Genomic DNA, 22,781 nt, shown 5'->3' with positions numbered 1-22,781 from the left:
AGAATTTTGAACTGTTTTATTGAAGTATAATTTATACACCATAAAACTTACCCATTTGAAGTGCACACTTAAATGATGCTTAGTAAATTTGTACTTGTCCTGTGATCACCAAAACCCACATTTGGGATATTTTCTCACAACAAAAATATCTCTTACATTACCTGAAGCCTCACTAAATCTGCTTTCGGTTTCTACCTTTCTCATCATTTTATTCTGAGAAGGAAACCTTACTATTTTGGATAGCTTCTCACCCCACAAGGGGCATTTGCACATTTAGCATCTCATTTGTGGAAGCATTGTGTTTCTCACCAAGAACTGGTCCCACTTGCCAGGAAATAGATCTGAAGCCAGCTTTACCGATGCCTTTCAGTTTGACCTTGAATGCAAACGCCTGTCTTAAGGTGTTTCTGAGGTCAAAATCCCACCCACAAAGACAGTTTTAGAAGAAAGAATGATAAATGTAAGGGAGCAGGGTTGGGAACACCAATTTAGAAAGCAATGCTCTTCCCCCTCAGGTCAGATGGTCTTTTCTGACTGATTAAGGCAGGAACAATGTCATTCTGAATTCCTCCATTCCACTTCTCTCATGAAAAAGCCTAACTCTTTAGGCACCCAGCCTTTTTGATCTGAGACAGATAGTAGATTAGAAACAAGAATCTATCTTCCTGCAATTTCCTCTCACTGGTTAAAAAGACATCTATAATTAGATTGGATGTCTGCTGCCATTCTATTCTCAGTTTTACTCTAGCTCCCAAATCATTATGCAGTGGGTAGTTTCCAATAGGCACTGTATTCAGACCATTTGTCATTTCAGTTACCATCACTATATTTACCTGACAATTAGCATTGCTTGTGGAAAAATGTTTCTAAATATTCACCCTGATGGACATACACAGTTTCTACTATCACTGTGATAAAAACACTAGAAATGCATGTTTTTCAACATTGTTTCCTCCAAATACACCCTTTGATGATTACAGAGTGCATATTCATTCCTTTTAATTCTTTAAAATTCTTATTCATTACAGAGATTAATCTTTCTAACATCCTCTAGTGTTTCCTAGGAACTAATTGTTAAACAGTATTAGAACAGTCCAGGGTACTAATTGTACATTGTTATCTATCTGAAATAGCAAATTTCCTTAGACTCCCAGATAGGCCAGTAGTTTGACGACAAATGGTTTTACTGGGAGAAGATGTAAACTGCCATTGATCATGCTGGCATGTCCCCCACTTTGTGTTTATACCCTCTCAGTCAAATAGTAAGAGAAATATGTATTGCGTCCCTTGTTGGTCATAAGTCTGAAAAATGGTTTCTTCTTTGAAATCAGCATAAAGCACCACCCACTGGCTTCCAGGGGGAATTTTATTTTGAACTTGTTTATAAGCTTCAGAAGAACTTTTGAGCAAGGTAGCAGAAAGGTAGGAATAGTATGTTATAAAATGTGCTTACTTTATTACAGTGCAAACTTGGCTCTCACGTTGTAGCAGAGAAAAGGGAAACGTGGGTTTCTGGCATCCCATTCAGTGAGATATCATTGTTGAGTATATACAAGACACCTAATCCTTAGCAAGAAGTTGGCCTTCATATAAATAGTATATGTTGTCCTGTTTCAAAATGCGCTTCATGGCAGAATAAACCGGCAAAGAAGCAGCAGTAATTGATCAAGATTTCCAGAAACATAAACAAAATATTTTCAGAGCAACCTCTTGCAGAAGAATTGGTGTTAAATCATTGTTGCTAGATGGTATGGCCTGGTTCTGTGTAATAGAAGGTTAAACAGATTCTTGAAACAACAAAAACACCCTTCAGAATGATCTATTTTTCCAGGGCAATACAAAAGGGGTTTGCCCATTTGTGTTCTGATTGCTTCAGCTTTTAACAGAAATGGTAATTTCAGTACATGGGCACTTTAGTACCTTGCATGAAAGCAAGACATCAATTGTAGAGATGTAATCAGAAAGTACATTGCCTTATGTTTTATTTCCTTTAATCATTCTTCTTTTTTGATGGAGTACTGGGCTTTCTAATCGAAAAGGGGAGTTGTGGAATTGCAGGCTTAGAAGAATGGGTTAGAATAGCCATCTTTAGTTTTTAAATTGCCAGGAGCCTGGTAATAACATGTCATTTTAAGGGCAGTTGTTAACTATACCATTATATTGATATAAAAAATGGAGATCTACCTGTGAAAATAGATGTTAATAGCAAATCTGGTATTTCCAAGCCAATAATTGGAAAGATTTTTGAATAGTATACCCTACCGTGAATTGCTGAAGTACTGACATGCTAAACAGTGGTTTCCTCAATTACTAAAGAATGTATCATACTCTCATCGGCCAGATATTGGGCATTTTCTGATGTCTAATGAACAGACATCAGGCAGTTTCTTTTCAATGATGTTGTATAACTGTCACTCCAGTTTCCTCCACTTCTTCCCATTTCATTAAAATTGAAGTATTGATCACACTTAAATGTTTTGAGAGGGAAATGAAATTCAGGCCTATTAGTCATATTGAATTAGTTATTCTAAATCATAAAAAAATGTCCTTATGGGCTAATATAGTTATCAACAGAGTAATAAGTAAGTAGTGACCCTAAAGTTATCTCATACTCTTGTAATAAAAGATCAATTTGCTGGAGTATAAACTTATAGCTACTCTTGCAAATCATGTGTAGAAAAGCTGTGTGCAATCATTCTGAGGGGGAACATAAAAAATACTTAAATTTGAAATCCAAAAACCATATGATGGATGGAATTTCTAGTTCCTGGAAGACCATCTATAAGTATATATCGGTGCCTTGGCATGCATATTTTATGTTGTTGTTTATTTTTACCAGCAATATTCCTATCTCAGAATGATCAATAGTTTCTTTTGTAGAGCTGAAAGTTGGAAGAGAACTGAGGAAGACATTTCAGGAAGCATTTAGGGAGAATATGAGATAGTGTGAGGAGATAGATAGCAAGAAACAAGGGAGGATAAAGAAGGGCAGACAATATAACTGTATTCATTCATATGCTGTCAGTTACTTCGGTCTGACACATTGGCATGCCTTCTCACAACATGGATGTTTTACCTGCCCTGGCTCATTCTGGACTGACTTGTGTGTGCCATTTAGCACAGCAGTGCTTGTTGCTTGGATTTTCTGCCCAGGCACAGCAGGTTTGCAAAATCGTTGAAATTTGGAATAGGAAACTACAAGAGACACAAAGCCTATTTTCAGCATTTACTGAGCACTTATAAAGACTTGGCCATGGGGATTGGCACTAAAAATACAGAAAGGAGTAAGACAGAAGATATGCCTTCAAGGAGTTCATTCATGTTACAATGGGGAAGACAGAAAAGTGAGGAAAACTGTGTCACACAATGTGGTAAGTGTTACAATAGAGCTATGGGAAATGGGCACATGCCAAAGAGCATGACTAATTCTGCCTGGATGGAGTATTAGGGAAGACATGAGACTCTTTGCATTTCCTTACTTCACAGAAAGACAAACTGGGGAAAAGTGCCATGTCTATACACTTGAACAAAATTAATAGTAATGCAATTCACCCTCAGATTCTCCTGTTAGGCCAAAGCTCCCTTCTGTTTTGAACTCTGAGAGAAAACTTCACTTTTGGCAAATACTTTTCTAATTCCTGTTCTCTTTCTTGATTGTGTCTAGGAATCATACATAAAGGAAATGGGGAAAACATGTTCATTTCCCAGCAGCCTCCAGTCATATCCACCATAATGGGTAATGGACACCAAAGGAGTGTAGCCTGCACTAACTGCAATGGCCCAGCCCACAACAACAAACTCTTTGCACCTGTTGCTTTAGCTTCTGGCCCTGATGGTAGTGTGTATGTTGGTGACTTCAATTTTGTAAGGCGAATATTTCCTTCGGGAAATTCTGTTAGCATTTTGGAATTAAGGTAAGTTTCTTCTTATCTCTGTATTTGCTTGACTGATAAAGGAAAAAAAAACAGAATAAGATCACGTGAAGAGAAAAATAATTGCCAACAAAAGCATAAAATGCACTTTCCCATGTTAAAGCACTAACTGATTATGGGGGAATCTCTCCCCTATTTGTTGTCCTGTTACCCCCAAACCACATGCACACAAATAAAAAAAAGGACTCAGAAAGTTGTATTGCATATATGTATGCATAGACATACATGAACACATATGTACTATATACACTATAATATACACATATATGCATACACACTATATACAATATAATATATATGTATATATGTATACATATGTGTGTGTATGTATATATATGACAGAGGCTGTTAGCTTGAGAGTGGAAGGGAATATAAGAGGGGTTCCAGGGACGGCAGCAGGGAAGAGCTGGACAAAGGGAAGAGGGAAAATGATGTAATTCTATTTCAATTAAAAACCCCAAAATATATTTAAATTCAAAAACTGTTTTAAATAGTGAAAATATTATTTAAAAACATAATTTTCAAAATGTGAAGGCATAGGAGTAATGGTCACAAGCCCACTTCAACTGTTTAAAGGAACCTTTAATCAGTAATTGAAGAGTCTGGAAGTATTGCCATTCCTGAACGTGAGGCTCCCCCTGTCTGCATGGCTATTAAGTGGATCTCAGTACTTCCAAGTGCTGACATAAGTTACTTAGTACTGGCCACTGTCAAGCTAATAAAAGCTACCTGTTCCATTGTTGCTGGTAGCAGTATCACCAGATTTAAAAGGGCTTTTCAGTCTTTTGAAGTCATTTAATATAGAAGAACATTGAAGTCTGTTTTCTCATGGCATCACAAGGAAGTAAGAAGACACTTTCTATCATTGAAAGAGCAATTCAGTGATGATTAAAGCATCCATCTTTAGATTTTCTTCCTCTGTTCTAAGTATTTTCTTGAGAGTATAAAGAATGTTAATACCTTTTGTAAAGAATTCATACCTTTTTGCTCTGCTATATCCTGAAGTTACATAAATATTACAACTAAATCAACCATGGCTTAAACAGCTTATTACTTCCCTTTCTGTGGCTATAAGACAAACTATATGTCCTCTGGAGTTCACGAAAAAGACAGCATCCATTCCTGTCCCATCAGGGATTAAAACTGCTGCTTCATCCCTGAGGAAATTGGCAAGGCTTTCCTTCTAACCAGTTATGGAAGATTTATCCATAACACATGACTCTGGAAATCGAGGCTAAAATTTCTAGATTCCAAAGGATTTTGTTGTCATCTTTTGAATATTTCATACAATAATTTTTGCTTCGGGCATCCCCTCAGTGACATCAAAAATAGTGACTGACAGAGCCAACACATCATGAAGTGATGGACTGTACATAGGACTATTGAGATGCTTTGCATCATTTTCATTCATCACTTACGTTCACTATGATGAAAGCTTGACTTTACATGGGCATTCCTCGAATGTTTTCACATTTTTATTCTTGCTTTGGAATCCGCCTCCCTTTTCTCAAACTGAGTTATTCTTTCACACCTAGTTTGGGAAATGTAGTCCCAAGCCACCATCCATTTTCCACATTAATTCACTCTAGTTTTAATACATTTCTTAATTATAATTGCAAATGCTGTCATATGGAAGAAAGCTGCTAAATCCCTTGGCTAATAAAAAATAGACTATGAAGTTAAGACTTTGTAAAGACAAAGCACATCCAAAAATGTCTAGAGGGGCACTAATTCATACCACCCTAACCTAATCAAGTATTCATGGGCCTCACAATGTCAGACCTCATGGAGATTTGTCATTTCTAGTAGTATATCTCTTTAGGCGTCAGTAGAAAGTCAACAAGAAATCTAAGTTAGGTGCATACCTGGATTTGAAAGCTATTTATACAACATCCTACATATGTTTTCATAATCCTAGGGGTGTTCTATCAACATGATGCCAAACATGAATGGAAGCACTGAGCGATTCATTCAACATATAGGCTGTCAGGTAGTAAAAAGTCCTGGTCTTACTGAGCTAGTCTAGTTAACCCCATAAAAGCCCACATATGTAATACCTACATGGCTTCCTCATTAAAGGAAAGGTAGTAAAGTCTATAAAAACAAAACAAAAAATATATTAATAGAAGGAAACCCTTACTGAATTCAGTCCTTTCCTTTGTAAATTGAGTGTAAATTTACCTACAGTGGAACAATTGCCTTTCATTGATGAAATTCACAGTTAAAGATTCTCAACAATTCACAAATTTACATTTTAGTACAAAATACCCTGTGGCCTTCAACACAAAGTCATTTCACATATAAATTAAAATAACTTGACCTCAAATTACAAAGTGATTTCTATTGGCATAAAATACGTTTCATTTCTGCTCATTTAAAGTACTGTCCAAAGCCTGTAATTACTCTTCATTCCTGTATTCACCCCACAACACCTTGTCATGCACCTTCAAGTACAGAGGCATGCACATATGTGAAGTCACACACTCAAGTTTTCTCACTTAGCCTATCACTCTATTTGGCTTTTCTGAGATATGATCCTTCAGGGTTTCTTAACAGTTTTTGTCTGACTCAGATTTCTCAGAAAACCTATTTCAAGCTAAGTACTCTCTCCACAGAAAGAATACCCCACCCAAAATTTTCCCATATTTTAACAGGTCATATTTTCCCCTCCTTTAACCTCCATGCTGCCAGCAGCCTGCCAGCAACCATTTCTATAATGAAGCCATGTCATAGAGTCATGGTTAATAGCTCCATCTAAATTAAGTTCAAGGAGACAGATTTTTGTGTACTTCTCAATTCTAACACTCCTCAGAGTGTTGGCCATCATAGAAACAGGATAGTTAAGTATATAATATGGAATAACTCCCTATTTGACTATAACCAAAACCATGAAATCAGTTCATGTCAGCACACATTAAATGTCGTATTTACACAGAAACCAATGCAGTTCTTATAAGATTCACTTTTTGTTAAAAATAGATTCTCTTCTCTCATATAACACATCCCAACCATAATTTTCTTTCCCTCTACTCCTAGCCCCCCCACCACACACATACACACCTCATCTCTCCACTAGATCCACTTGTGGTCCATATCCTCTTCAGAAAAGAGCAGGCCTCCAAGAGACAATCACCAAACAGAACAAAACAGGATACAAGAAAATAAGTCCAAGGCAAACCAACAGGAGGAAAAAAGTCTCAAGATCAGACAAAAGAATCAGAGAAACACCTACTCCCCACTATTAGGAGTCTCACAAAACACCACTTTTTTAAAAATCTATACTGATCAGTAGCATATATATATATATATATATATATATATATATATATATATATATATAAATCAAATCATCTGCATACAATTGGTGGCTTTATATATTTGCTATAACTTTCCATGATGTAAACTTTCTGGGAAGAAATAAATTTATTTAGTGAGGCCTACAGGCCTACCTATCTTTAGAACAAAAATACTTATTGAATTCTACTGTGTTTAAATAGAAACTTCATTTTGTACCAGTTTTGTTGTGGTTGTTATGGTCAGTCTAATTCAGTTATTTTATCTCATTGAGTAATTTGTTTCCTTAGAAATACAGACTGATACAATCATTTTGTTTGTTATATTCAAAGTTGTGAGTGCAGGAGCAATGCTGTGAATGGGTTATTACAGAAAAGGGCAGAGAACCCTCCTAAATGATGATTCTTTCAGATTATACATTATATAATTTACTCTTGTCCTAAAGCCGGAAGGTTATCCGGTCATGCCCGGTCCTGTGGTTGGAAAAAAGCCTCTCCTACCTGTGTCCTATAGCCACTTGGTCTGAAGTAAACACACAGAGGCTTATATTATTTACAAAGTGTATGGTCTATGGGTCAGGCTTCTTTCTAGCTAGCTCTTATATCTTAAATTAACCCATTTCTATTAATCTCTGTTTCACCACATGTTCCATGTCTTACTGGTCTGCTGGCATGTTGTTCCTTGGGCAGCAGGCTGGCATTTCCCCAGACCCCACCTTTCTCTTTCCTGTCTCTCTCCTTGAATTTCCTGCCTGCCTCTAAGCTGCCTTGCTATAAGCCAAAGCAGTTTATTTATTAACCAATGGGAAAAGCATATATTCACAGCATACAGAAAGATATTCCACAGCACTTCTCCTTTTCTATATAATCAAAAAGGAAAGTTTTAGCTTTAATGTACTAAAATTATATATTACAAACAGTTATTAAGCAAGAATTACAGTTACAATATCTAGTCTATTTGTATTTGGAAAAATTAAAGAAAATATACTATCATCTATCCTAGAGTTGTGAGTCTAAAGTTTCATATCTAATTTATCTTTCATTGTAACTAAGGAAAACTATAATATAACTATCTAGTCTTCAACTCCATCAAAGACCCCAGAAGGATCAAATATTACCTAAGTAAACAGGAAGTGCTTTGTAAGCAACTTCCAAAATTCTGGAAATGACAGAAACAGCTGTCTACCTGGACAGTCACCCAAAGTTCCTCTGCAATGTTGGAGCATCCATTTTTAGCCTATAGGCCTAGTCTCTCAATCACTTTTCCCTATGTCCTGTAGAATGTCATGCAATCTCCTCTGTGAAGAATGAAACTGAAGGACCATTTCACCTTATTTTGGCAAATTCAGTGGTCATTTTCCTATGGGTACTGTATTTCCAGTTTATAGAACATACTGTCAAGCAGTCCAGGCAAAAGCAGTTTTTTGTTCAAATGGCTAACTTTTGCCATAAAGAAAGCAAATTCCATATGGAGTGTCTTCGATGCCCATCATATTCCTTGAAGTAATTGGTGCTGCCAGGAGCAGACGTGTTTCACTGTCCAGAAAAGTCTTTTTAAAGCATTTTAAATGCCATATTCTGTAGGTCTTTGAAGTGTTTGAAGATGACCTACCTAACTGAAATATATCGATGTATACCTAGAAAACTTAACTAATGACTATAAGTTTGATTATCATGGATGACTAATTATTAATCTGTATTTCCTAATTATACATTATAATTTTAAATGAGCTGCACAAACATAATACCTTAAACAAGAGTAAAATACACATACAGTATACCAAAATTACCTTTAAATTTGTAATAACTAAAATTTATTGCAATATAAGACATTTTAAACAAGTTGTTACTCTTTAAAAGTAGATTCAATAATCTACCCTTCCATCCTATCATATTTCTATCACTGTCCTCTACCTCCTTATCTGTAAAATTGAATTCAACTTTATTAAAATATTCGCTTATGTGTCTCATACAGAGATCCACATATGGATCATTCTTGGCTCAGTGTTTGATAACATTTTGTGAGGACATAAGACTTGTCCCAAGTGGATAACTTCCTATATTTCCCACTTTTCCATCCTTTTATTCCACACTTGACTATATTGAGTAATTTCAGATTCCACTTGACAATTCAAAGACTGGTAGTCTTCCAACCTTACCCCAGTCAATCCAAACCATCTTTATCTAAGCTTTCTTTTCTCTGATCTCAATAACCACTTCACTTCATTGGTTGCCAGTCATCCCCATCCCTGACCTGGTCATTATTCATTGACTGAACAGAACCAGAAACAAAAGTTCAATGATATTGTTGTTGTTTCAAATATACAAAGAGAAACATTATTTCTTGTTATTTAAGTCTATAGTACCCCTTCCCAGTTTCCTGTAGCTTTTGTCTACAAATACGATTCTTAATGCTTTCTTCCAGTCACAGTCTCAAGGAAGATAATAAAGAAGTGAAACTTACAAGCTTCTGTAACACAAGTGTTTCAAAATTACATTTTCTGAAGACCTTTAAAGATATATTCATTTCTACGACAGTTTGAGTCTTTATTTCCCTGTGGATTTGCTTGTCATGTTAAAATGTATACATATATAGGTACATACATGTACATAAATATGTATGTGCATATTTTAATAGTAGAAAAGTGATATCACAGATTTGTGAATTTAATGTTTATTAGAAGAATCTATGACAACATTGTGTCCAGTACATGCCTGACACTTTTTCATTTATAATTTGCCTTATTGTTTTCAGTAACCAGAAAGTTAAATACCTCTCAAGAAAATTCCACTACAGCTTTAGACATATTTGTGATAGGAAGAGAGAGAAGAAAAAAGAATTTCTTCTTTAAGATCAACTTAAATCTGCCCTCATGCAGTGTCTCTTTATTAGTAGCAAATTTTAGAATCTGAAGAATCACAGAAATTACTTCCTTCTTCTATTGGAAAGATGTTCACAAATATGAAAACAGCTGTCAGATTTCTGAGCTTTTTTTCTTCAGGTCCAATATGTTCAGGTTCAGCTATTTCTCATCAATTATGACTGCTTCTTTTCTCCTTTGATCTTGGTTAGCCTTGGGTCACTTTTGGTTTTGTAAAACTAATAAGGATAATTATATAAGTAAAAAGAGAAGACACCCTACCAAGTACTTTGTACGAATTCAAATATGTAATGTACCCTTGCTCACATCTCATCTTCTAATTTTACAGTTCCATTAGAAAACTCATTAAGCATGACTCGAAGTGATTTATTCTTTATAAAAGCCCTCATGCTTCTATTTTTTTCAAAATTCAGTTATTCTCAAGGTATTTATTTTGTCCTTCCCTTAAAAATGAAAGAGAAAAGAAAATAAGAGGCTAGAAAATATATCTTGGTACCTTGAGCAATTTGGACTTGATAAATGTCAACATGACATGAAAATTTCTCTAGAGATCTTACCATTTCTTTTCCAGTGACTGGTTAATATTTCTTTCATTACTTATAGGACTTGACTCCTGTCATTGGTTGGAAATGGAGGAGACTTGGTATAGAACCTATTTAGGAGTAGTTAACATGCCAAGGGGTGTTGAAACTTATAGAAACTCTTAAAAAGGATCAAATGGAACCTTAGCTTTGAAGAATTCTATGAATAGCTGAGAAATTGCCACAAACCATCATTTTGTTCACAGAACTGGAACTACAAAACCAGAAATATTGCCTATAGATAAAATAGATGGGCATGCCCCACCTGAGTTTCGACTCATATGTTAGCAGTGGCTTTAAAATATAAGACAAGATCTGATAGTAGTCAGAGACAGAGACAGCATGGGAGAAGTTAGTCTGAGATGGCATTCGTTGGAGTTGGAAGCTCTAAGAAGTCAGTCATACACAGGACAACATGATATCAAGAGGACCCCCTGTGAGAGCCCAGTATCAGCAATGTAGCAGAAGCCAGACCAATGACTCGTGGCAACAAACACTTGCAAGTAAAGCTGAATGGACTAAAGAGTAAACTGTGTGATTCAATGGGTCACACTACAGCTTTCATGATAAGATTTGTCTCCTTTTTTGTTTGTTTATTATATTTGCTGTTTCTTTTAAATCTTGTTTTGTTTTGGGGGGGTTGCAAGGGCAGAGAGCAGATGTGCAGGGACAGGGAGATGAGTGGGATCAGGACGCATGATGTGAAATCCACAAAGAATCAATAAAAAGTTATAATTTTTTTTAAAAATTGAAACAAGAAGTCAGTCACAAACAAGTGTGAATTCAAAACCATCAAGAGAAGAACATAGAAAGATGAACAAGGTAGGAAGTTCGTTACTTCTGGTCAGGAATAAGGAACGACACTCATGCTCCCCTGAAACTAAGTCTGAACAGCTGCTCTAAGGTTGGCTTGGCCCCTATTTCCCATCTTTAACCACACCAAAAAAAATCTCAAAAAACAGCAAGAAAAATACAAGAAGACAGCCATAAAAGTACAAATACAATATGATCATATTATGTGAAATTACAGAATAAGCAAATCCATACAAACAAAATCCAGACTTTTGGTTGCCTGGGACAAAGTAGAGGAGGAGGAATGATAATTGTCAAATAGGTACAGAATTTCTTCTTGAATTGGCTAACCATAAGGGTTGCATAACTGAATGTGTTAGAAAATGCTGAAATGTACATTTTACAGGGGTAAGTTTATAGCATAAAAATCATATCTCAATACTTTTCTTTCAAATCCAAAAAGACGAGTAGATGACCCTTTTATAATATTTGTCCTGGAAAAAAAATCAAGGGTTAATTCACAGATCCTCTCATTAGGAATAGCCCTTGCTCTCAAAGGAGTTGTGACTCCACTCTTTTCTCCTCTTAACTCATGGCAAGGCTCGAGACTGTCAGTTACTGGGTAGTAATGCCCACTGATGGGTCTCGGCACTTGTGAAGAATTCACACACTGGCAGCTCAGTATGTAGTCAGTTGATAGCTAGACAGCAGGTTCACTTTGGTGGTAGTTCAATCCTAAATCCTTAACTAAAAGTAATTCCAAGACAGAACAAGGTCACACACTAGAAATAAATTCCATCATTTTCACTTCCTCCCTCTGAGATGTTAATGAGAGAAGCTGCTCTGCATAATATGGGACATCTTCCAAATTCACAATGACATTATTGGCAGGATCAGAAGCAACTGCGAGAGAATCAAACCATCTCCCTCTCTGCTCCTTGCCATCACCTAAGAATTTGAAAATACTTTGTAGACACACAAATGGTTCTTGCTATACCATGTAAATACAAAATGTTGTGGATGAAATCATATTTTAATGAGATCCATCTAATGTTTTCACAACTAGACTCCCTTAGAAGAATTGACATTGTTCCAGTGATTAGAGCCCAACCGGTTCCAACAGCCATCTCATAGGGACCACAAAAACAATGTCTAAGGGACAAAGAAAAAGGCACAAAGCCTGAGACCAGGTTTCTAATCAGAGCTCTTCTTCCTTACTGGTTGACCTTTGTGGCAACTCACAGAATACCTACCCTTTTGAGATGGGCCAAGGAAACAGAAGAGCCAATGGGGTGTGACCTGTGGCAGGGCTAGTATCTTGGAAAGATGATTTTTCAAGAGAGTTGAGTCCATTTTTGCAGAAAAAATAATTCTGTGTCTTTTCTTCTTCCTGGACATTCAAAGAAAAAGAACACTTCCTGGTTTTTATAAAAAGGTTTATTATCTTGATGTCTTCAAAGTGACCCAAGGGCCAGATTTAAAAGGATTTTCAAATTAAAATGACTATATTTCACAGATGATTATAGCATTTTACTTCCAGGCAAACTTGACCTAAAGTCAGGCCTGCACACAGACTGAGCCCCTCATGTGAGAAACATCATACCACGTCACCCAGTGAAACATCCAAGGCAATCCCCTGTGTCAAGAAGCTATTAGATGAAGTGCTTACTGAGTGTTCTGCTTCTCTGTGGCTGACAATTCTGTTTTGTCTACCCCAGTTGCCCTTTGGAACACAGATGGCTAGAAGACATAAGGCTTTAATAGTTGATGGGCATGATGTTTTATTGAAGCTGTTTTGATGCAGCAGTTTCAATGCTAAGGACATTCTTTTGTGGTCTAAGGGAAAGTCATCATTTTTTAAATTCTTTGAAGATTTCATCCATTTGTACAGTTTATTTTGGTCATGCCCATCTACCATTACTTCCTTACAACCTTACAACTTCCACTAGTGTTCCCAATCCTGTCTCCCAACTTAATGCTCCCCCTTTTGTTGTTGTTGTTGTTAATAATCCCTGAGTCAAATTAGTGCTGCTCATATGTGTATATATATGAGGCCATCCACTGGTATACGGGCAACCCATTAGCAACCATGTCCCCAGAAAAGAGTGACTCTCCCTCAACCAGAAACCATTAACTGGAAATAGACCTTCTGTCAAAGTCTAGGCCTCAGGGGGCCCTCTCCAAATTTTACTGGAAGTATGTCTGGCTGGATATTATACAGGTCTTGTGCATGTAACCACAGGTGTTATGAGTTGATGTGTACAGGAGCCACATCATGTCAAAAGTCTGCATTTCACAGTTCTCCTCATCCATAAGCTCTGTCCTTCTTTGTCCATTCTTCTGTGATGTTTCCTAAACCTTGGATATAGCGAGATTAGTATAAATAACTCATCCATAGCTGATCACTAACAATCACTTATTCTTGGTACTTTGACCAGATATGAGTCTTTGCATTATCTACTACCCACTGCAGAAAGATCCTTCTCTAACCAAAATTCACAGCAGAAAATCCTGTGTAATAAACATAAATCTTTAGAAGGCAGTTTGATGATATGACCATTTAATATAACAACCGTAGGTTCCCCACTAGGACCTATGATCCCCTAGTCAGGGGCCTTTGACCAAGTTTACTTTATCAGGCATAACATCCTTCCTGTGGAACAGGTCTTGTATCTGATCAGAATGTGATTGGTTAGGCCCATAATTGTCATAGCACTATGACAGCAATGGGCACATCCTGCCAGGCAGCTCAGTATTGTAGCATGCAGAGAAAACTCCCATACTTTTAAGTTCAGAGACCTTTTTAAAATGTTGTCAATGACTATGCATACAGATGTCTCTACCTTATCCCTGAGGTTCAATAACTGGCTTAGGGTTGAGGTTGGGGGTGTGTGGCCAATACATACCTTAATAGGAAGATGCAATGGTTTTCTATTTCTGTGTTATAGTCAGAGATATATAACTAAAATTTAGAATGTTCCTTTGCAGCAGCTGATTTTTCAGCTCCAAGTCCAATGGTTCTTAAATCTTAACTCTGTATCAGAATTGACAGCTGAATTTATTAAAAATAAAGATCCCCAATCACTACTTCCCTGTGTCAGAATTCTAGTTTAGTAGGACAAAGGAGAGCTCCCAGAATACTGCACATGGGCTAGAATCCTATAGTCCTGATTCATATGGCCAGGAAGATACTTTTTTTGTTGTCTTAGAACTTTACCTACCCATCAAAGCAAGACATGTAACCACCTTGACACCATCTTATCAGGAGAACCATGGAAGGGAGCGAGTCAACTTTGGCTTCCCACTGACTAAATGATCCCAGTGTAGTCTCTCTAATTGCCACAAGCTGAGTCAGGAATGAATGTGTCTGCTGAGATGTCTCTTGTTGAATGATACTGATGACTCTCTATTTGTTTTTACTTGCTACTCGTGGATACCTTGTGCACCATAGAAACAGAGATACCAGACATAGGTAAGCAAATAACACAGGAAGCGGCCTAATGACTCTCTTACCTAAGAAACCACCCTCAAATTATGTGCAAATAGGGAATGTTTGCTTCTTAAATAAAGTTAAAGAAATAGTATAAAAGTGAATTTGGAAATTATGTGCAAGTAAGTGTATTCCAAAAACAGAAGGTCAGTACATTCAGTAGGAATTTAGTGGAGGAAAAGAACCCTCAGAAAAGAAAATAAGATAAATGAGAGATGACAGTTCAGTATGTCAGGAGGAAGTAAGGCCAAAAGTCTCATTATGTTTCCCTAAGGTGATATCACAAGTAAGTCCATAAGTTCAAATCAGTTTAGTGTTTTTAAGTTGCAAACATTTTTCTCCCAGGACTCAAAAATATAGTTGTCAATTATATTACAAGACAATAACCATAATGTCCTTCCTTTTTTAACTGAGAGTTGCTTTTTTGCATTTGATAACTTTTTTATTTTATTTTTCAAGACAGGGTTTCCCTGGGTAGCTTTGGAGCCTGTCCTGGAACTTGCTCAGTAGATCAGGCTGGCCTCCAACTCACAAAGATCCACCTGTCTCTGCCTCCTGAGTGCTGGGAATAAAGGCATGTACTACCACTACCTGGCTTTGATAACTTTCTTTAATAACATCTTTTTCCTTTGATATAACTAAATGGGTTCTATTTCCTCTCACCAAAGAAAGTAATTGAAAATCTCCAAATTGACCATTTACTGACAATGCCATGTAGCACTGAAATTAGTGAGGAGGATTTCTACTCACTTATGCATTAGCCTTGTCATAACTGTTCAAAATTTCTGAAATTTCAAAGGATAAAATTGAATTTGTCCATTCCCAATTGTCAACTGTCATCAGAATAGCACTAGTAAGGTTTGGAATATGGACTGTGTTTGGGAGATGCCTCTTCCCAAATGCTGATGCCCAAAATCAGCCTTGCAACTTTGGCATACTTGATTCAGTTGACTGCCATTTTGCTTACTGGTTAGCTATTGCATATTAATAATTATAACAATCTATGTGATTTTAAGTAGTATGAATGAAGTGATCACTGTTAACTTGAACATCAATGGCTTGAGTATAAAACTAACCAGAAGGTCACACAGTAGGTCTAACACCTAGATTGCAAAATGAAATCCTCACATCTGACAAACTGATATACATTTAGTCATGATGGAGTTAAGCAAAGAGGAATATAGTGCTGCAAGTTTGCATATTTTCAGAAAGCACAAAGAAAACACTGTCAATGGAGCAGAAGTGTACTTGTGAAATGGTAAGAAATTGCATATCAATACAGGGTATATTTCTGTCAAGAAAATAACATTAATCAAATTTGAATTTGGTATGTTGGACTATTATTCCCTTTTCTAAAAGCCAGTACACAAAGTTGAAAAACAGCCTTGATGACCAAATACAACAAGTTACACATGAAAAAATTGGAACATTGGTTGTCTTTTCCACTTTCAGATCAAGAGTGTTCTGTTGACATTTCACATACACAATCATATGTGATCTAATCTAATCTTAGTAAGGGCACAGAACTGTTAGTGACCTTGGGCAAGCCCCTTATGTTTCTGGGTTTCCCCAGCTGAAATTTGAGGTGAATATTAATTCTAACTTAGCTTACAGGCACATTGGAGATATTCAATAATGAATGAATGTAATGCATTCCAAAGTACTTTTGTGCGAATAACATTTCTCTTGGAAAAATAGCCCATGGACCCTACCTAAGCAAAGCATGATTAATCTGGCTCATTTGAAACTGCATGAATTGGCTACCTAAGTATTAAAGGTTATTTTCAGGAAAGGTTGCAACCCATCCTTTACTCTAGGAAAATCTATATATGTTGGAGAAATATTATTTTGAAAGTAAAAAAAATGAACTAAACACATAAAAAGTTTTACTCAATCACCTATTTGAGAAGTCTTTGCTACAGAGATGCTTTGCTGGTAAAACTGCCGAATCAATTTTAGAATCTGGTGGTGTCCTTTACAATTTATGTACAGTACCTGCCATGGTGGTTCCAGGGTTGAAGAAATCCCTGGAATCTACTGGCTTGTCTTACTCAAAGAAGGTAAGTAGAAAAAATCAAATATTCCAATTGAATCAAATTTTCTTCTAGTATAAAACTATAAACTAAGTTTCAAGTTACCATTTGCCAACTTTATAATTATTACTCAAAGAAGGTAAGTAGAAAAAATCAACTATTCCAATTGAATCAAATTTTCTTCTAGTATAAAACTATAAACTAAGTTTCAAGTTACCATTTGCCAACTTTATAATTATTAATATACATAAATATGCTTAGAGGGCAATTGCAATTAAGAGAATGTCAATCCTTAAAAGATCTCATTCTTCTGACAGAACTCTCCCCTCCATTTTGGCCAAGTACCCAAAGCCTGAACTCTTTTCGTGCCTTACTTTCACATCATACAGTCCAGTTCTTGTTCAGCACTTAGTGAATGAACATTGACCTTTTCAGGCACTATTTGACATTAAGGACAGAGAGATGGATATAATCTTTCTCTGCAAACAGCTCACAATATATTCAGGAAGAGAATTACATGCAAACATAGTTCTTAGAACCATCAATCCATTCTTGCTTTTTAATCCCATTCCCAAGTAATAGGAGCCATTGTTCTTCGAGAAATAGCTGGATGTGGTATAAGGGTAGGGAACATTTAAGATGAGTATAGAACAGCCTTGCAGTGCCAGAAGTAATTAAGTCTTAACATCATCATCATAATCATAATAATAAACATTTATGGATGCATGACAAAGATGCATATAATCCAACAGAAAGATTTCTTAGTGGTAGCAACTGGGACAACGTACTCAACATAAAATGGCATTGGATTTCATTTGCTGCAAGCATAAAATAAATATCTATGGAGCCCATACTAATATAAAATCTCATACCTTTCTTAAATTAAAAAGATAAATCACCCTTCTAAAAATTATAATTTATAATTTATATGATGCTCCACTCTCAAGTGGGTGGGATGTAATTCCTAATACCTTAAGTCATGTCTATGGATAGTTACTTCCCTTCAGGAAGGACAACATGGAATGTTTTTTGTAGTAAGGAAAAATGGCTCTGCCAGAAGATTGAGGTCAAGTCTATCAGTGATAAATTCTGTTGATTGTTTACAACCTAGGTGTGATTTGATCAAAATGACACTTTTCTACCAAATCTCTACAATTCCTATCTGAGAAAAATATTGGACAAATTCTGCTAAAGGGGTACCCTGTAGAGTAGTCTTACAACTGTTATGGTCATCAAAGCAAGAAAAGTCCAAGAAGATGTCATGGACAGAAGAGCCTAAGAAAATATGATGACTAAATGTAATTTGTTGTCTTAGAATGGGAAAATGATCTTAGATTAATAAAAAAATAATAAATAACAAACTAAGGGAATCTAAATAAAGCATAGAGTTCAGTCAATAATTAAAAATACTAACACAGTATGATAAATGTTCATACATCATTAATCCCTCTTCTCTGATCGTTTCTCTCCCTTCTCACATATCCTATACTAATACTTGACTTATGAGAGTCATGCCTTGCTTACTTAGTCTATGTGACAAACATGTTGAGTTTCATGAAGACAATGATTGTATCTTATACATAAGTTGGTCTTTATACTGTAGCACAATTCTTGAGCACATCTCAGGTATATGAAGATATATTTTAATGGATTAAGAAATAAACGCACAACATACAAATGGCACCAATGAATACTCAAGTAAGAGAGGATGTACATTTGGACTAACGACAGCAGAGATAAAGGGAACATACTGGAGAAGAATTTAGAAGGTAGAAAGAAACAAGAACATGATGTTCCATACATATGAGAAATGGTAGAAAGGAGTTGGAAAAGAATGGCATCTTGCTTCTAGCATAGACAAGTAGGTCTAAGCAGAGTTCTTAGCACTAAACATGAGAAATAAACAGAAAATGGAATATCTCCTGCTTAATTCTCATAGTTTATTAGACTGGGGGACACTGATACCTAAACAAGTCATTTAATTTGTATATATTCTCCCTAAGCATTATGCAAATAATCCAATGCAGATGTTTAGGGAAAGCTTCCTTCATGAGAAGCTACCTGGTTAAAGACACTAAAAACATGTGAGAAAAGATGAACTAAATTTTTTCACTGCATGAAAAAAATTTAGAATGTCTCTAATTATGGGAGTGAGTATTCAGAATAATTATGAAGACACACTATGGATAAAAAGGATACAACTTCAACAACACCTTCTATGTGACAAACAGCAGAGGTGAATTTATGTACACAACCATGTGACTATGTATGCTGGTTAATTTTTGCCAACACGACACAAACTATAGTCACTTGGGTAGAGGTAACCTCAACTGAGAAACTGTCTCCATCAGATTGGTCTGTGAGGATATCTGTGGGGCATTGTCGTGATTACTGATTGATGTGGGTGGGCCCAGCCCACTATGGGCAGTCTCAACCCTAGGCAGGTCATCCTGAGTAGTATAAGAAGCCAAACCTAGTAATCCAGAGGAAGCAAGCCAGTAAGCAGCATTCGTCCATGGTCTTTGATTCAGTTCCTGCTGCTAGATTCCTGCCTTGAATTCTCACCTTGGCTTCCCTAAATGGTGGACTCTAACCTATAAGTGGTACTAAACCCATTCTTGCCCAGATGTGCTTTGCTCATGGTATTTATCACGGCAACAAAAAAAAAAAAAGCTAGAATGCCATGATTCTACCTGAGAAATGTTAAATTTCATCAGTGTCTGACAGAAGGAAAGGTGTGTTAGAGAAATGTTGGTCAGTGCAAAGGAGGAATTTGAAAATTTAACAGTGTATCTCTGAAAGAGCCCTCCAAGATCAACAGTCCTCTAGCTTGAAACATGCTTTATAATCGACAACAGGCACCTAGAAACATGGCAATGTCCCCAAGGAAGGCAAAAAGTCCAAAAGAAGAGTAAGTTTATGAGAGATGGGAAAGGAAGCGAAAAAGAATGGTTGTGTTAAATTTGGTGAGTTTGAAGTAACAGTGAAACAAGCCATCATCCAGCTGGTAATTGGATAATGGAATAGAAAAACTATCTCCTGGGGTATTTCTATTTTTGTTTTTTCTACTCTAAATGGACAGTATCAAAATGTCAGCATCATAGGTTAGCTGGATGCACTGGATTCTCTCATGCATAGACCCATTAATAGAAAAAAATTACATGTCTAGACCCTTGGTACATAAGCAGGAAGATACATAAATTCTTTCATCTATTAAAATATTTTTGCATTCGTGACAAAAAGAAAGACTCCTGGGGTAGTTGTTGAACAAACTGCTTTTAATAACTTATTTTTTCATCTTTCCTAGCACAAGCCCTGCGCACAAATACTATCTGGCTATGGACCCTATGTCTGAATCACTCTACCTATCAGACACCAATACTCGAAAAGTCTACAAACTGAAATCTCTTGTGGAAACAAAAGATCTGTCTAAGAATTTTGAGGTGGTGGCGGGAACAGGTGATCAGTGCCTTCCCTTTGACCAGAGTCATTGCGGAGATGGTGGGAAAGCCTCAGAAGCATCATTGAACAGCCCTCGAGGTAAAATGAACAAAACTCCATTTTTCAGTTGACTACAGGTTTTGTTGGACTTCACTGAATCTGAAAGCTATTGTCATACTGTACTCTATCTCCGCATTCTGCCTCTTGTAGACAGCTTTTCCAGAGTCTATCACAGAAGGCAGGTACATCAAGACAAAATTTTAGATGATATACCTTAGTGTGACCATAATTGTTATCAAAAGATTGATATGCTTTTATTGTGGTTAACAAATAACTATTACCCAGGGCCATTGAAATGCCTTTCAGGATCCCTAACCTGTCCTGGGTGCTGTTTTCTGAGAACTCCACACAATCCAGCACTTAAAGAGTTAACTGGTCCAAGCCTAGAGCCTCCAGTCCCCTGCTTCTGCTCTGTGGCCTGCATTGGCTCTAATGAGATCTGTTCCCAACTTCTTCTACCACTATCAAAAATGCTGACTATCTTACAGCATCCCTATCTTTTGCTTAACAACCATTAATGAACCTTTCTTCTTTTAAAGTTTCTAGATTATTTTTAAGCTATTTTTACTTACATCAACTCTAGGATAAAAGATTCTATTTATTTTGCCTTTAGTGGGAGCTTAACCTTATTTTAAAACTCACTTCGCTATCTTGTATGGCCAACCTTTACCTCAATTGCCTGGAATTTAATGAACAAATCTTTGTCTCCCAATTAACTTCATAATTTTACAGTATTCGATCATATGTCCAACTTAGACTACTAAAGTTACAGATGGTCTGTCATCATATATCATCTATCTCATCTGCTTACTTTTTCAGACATTCCTCTTTGTTCTTTCTCCCAGGTCTTTATGCATGCATGTGTGCATATCTATTTTCATGAGTTTTTAAAAGTATTCATTTCATTGGGTTTCATAAAGCCAGTATTAGGTATTACACATAATACACCTTTGTTTGAGAAAAATACAAAAGGAAGAATGAGAATGATTTTAGTTAAAATCAGCATACACTTACCACATATAGAAAATTGCCATTAACATAGTATTTATTCTTTTAGAATTTTTTCATGTGTAACATATGTTTTAATTCTCTAAGAGTAGATTGATAGTATGTATTGTCATTCTTTAATGTTAGTATAAGTATCTTTCCATGTCAATAAATACTGTGAGGCCGTGAGGCCAGTGTATTTAATTTGTTAGAAAGCCACTTACTATTTCAAATATTAAGAGGTTATTCTATAGCCATTTGACATTTGCCATTCTGGAATTAAATTCCAACTACTATGATAGTTTAAAGTCTTCCGGTTCTTCAACTGCTGTGTCTCTATTAAAACCCTCCTGGCCAACCCCAGCCCATTAAACCTGAATTTCTTAAACAGTCTACACTATTCAGTTAACACTGGATTATGTATTTGCCTTCTTTTGCTTCCCAGTTCCTTCATGGATAGAAATATTTTTCTATAAAACATTGCAAAGTGAAAATACATCTAATATTTTATAACTTTACTCATCCCCCTACTAATTCTGAACATGATGTAGAATCCATCAAATGTGTTTATTTTATAATTGATCAATTAAATAACTCTTACTTATGCCAGGTATTCCCTAAGGGAATTTAAATCTCCCAAGTATTATAGTAGAGTGTTTCTTCTTCTCTGTGCCAACTCCTATTGCATCCACATAGTGGGCCCACAATAAATATTCAAAGAGTAAATGAATAACTCAGGTGCAACACATAATCAGCTCATCTTTCAAGAAAATATATCAGGTTGGGTCTTACATTTTATACAGATTTAAAACTCTTGTGGGTATTATAAAGATTTCTGCATAAGATATAAGGAGGAATCAGGCTTGTATTGTGCCTGAAATTGACATCCTCCTGAGTTGCTGCTAGTCTGAAAACCACTCATCTCACCTACCACATTCAACCTGCCACATAGAGAATGACTATTTCTGCTTTTCCAAATAAAGCAAAGAATTTGTTCGGGATAGTTTTTCTGCTTAGAAAGTGGCAATAAGAGCCCTGATGAGCAGGATTTGCCGGAACTCTTGAAGTATCAGTAATTAGAGTGGCAAAATTTATGCATCTATTAAAGCTAATATCAAACTTAGTTTTTCCTCTTGTCATATCTGGTAGTGTGTTTTCTTTCATCTTGATTTACTCATCTTTTTTAACACAAGTGGCCCTTTAGCATAGTCTAATACTCTTTCAAAGCAGCCCTGAGTACATCAGGCTCAGAGAGACAGCTGATTGTCTGAACTCATCTGAACAACTTTC

At 36.2% G+C, this 22,781-nt stretch overlaps 1 protein-coding gene across 4 annotated transcripts in view; it reads left to right on the top strand.

Moving 5' to 3' along the window:
• The window catches only part of Tenm1 (teneurin transmembrane protein 1), an 829,897-nt gene that overhangs the window by 711,680 nt on the left and 95,436 nt on the right, over positions 1–22,781 (top strand). For all 4 annotated transcript variants that reach the window (XM_028881639.1, XM_028881638.2, XM_028881636.2 and 1 more), the window contains 3 exons: positions 3,665–3,914; positions 14,932–14,952; positions 20,311–20,543. In XM_028881639.1, the coding sequence (XP_028737472.1) occupies positions 3,665–3,914; positions 14,932–14,952; positions 20,311–20,543 (504 nt within the window). The remainder of the gene's footprint in view (positions 1–3,664; positions 3,915–14,931; positions 14,953–20,310; positions 20,544–22,781) is intronic.

Source organism: Peromyscus leucopus, chromosome X, assembly GCF_004664715.2.
Source record: "Peromyscus leucopus breed LL Stock chromosome X, UCI_PerLeu_2.1, whole genome shotgun sequence".
Taxonomy (NCBI): Eukaryota; Metazoa; Chordata; class Mammalia; order Rodentia; family Cricetidae; genus Peromyscus; species Peromyscus leucopus.
Note: the sequence above shows the minus strand (reverse complement) of the source record. Positions and strands in the feature narration are given on the sequence as shown.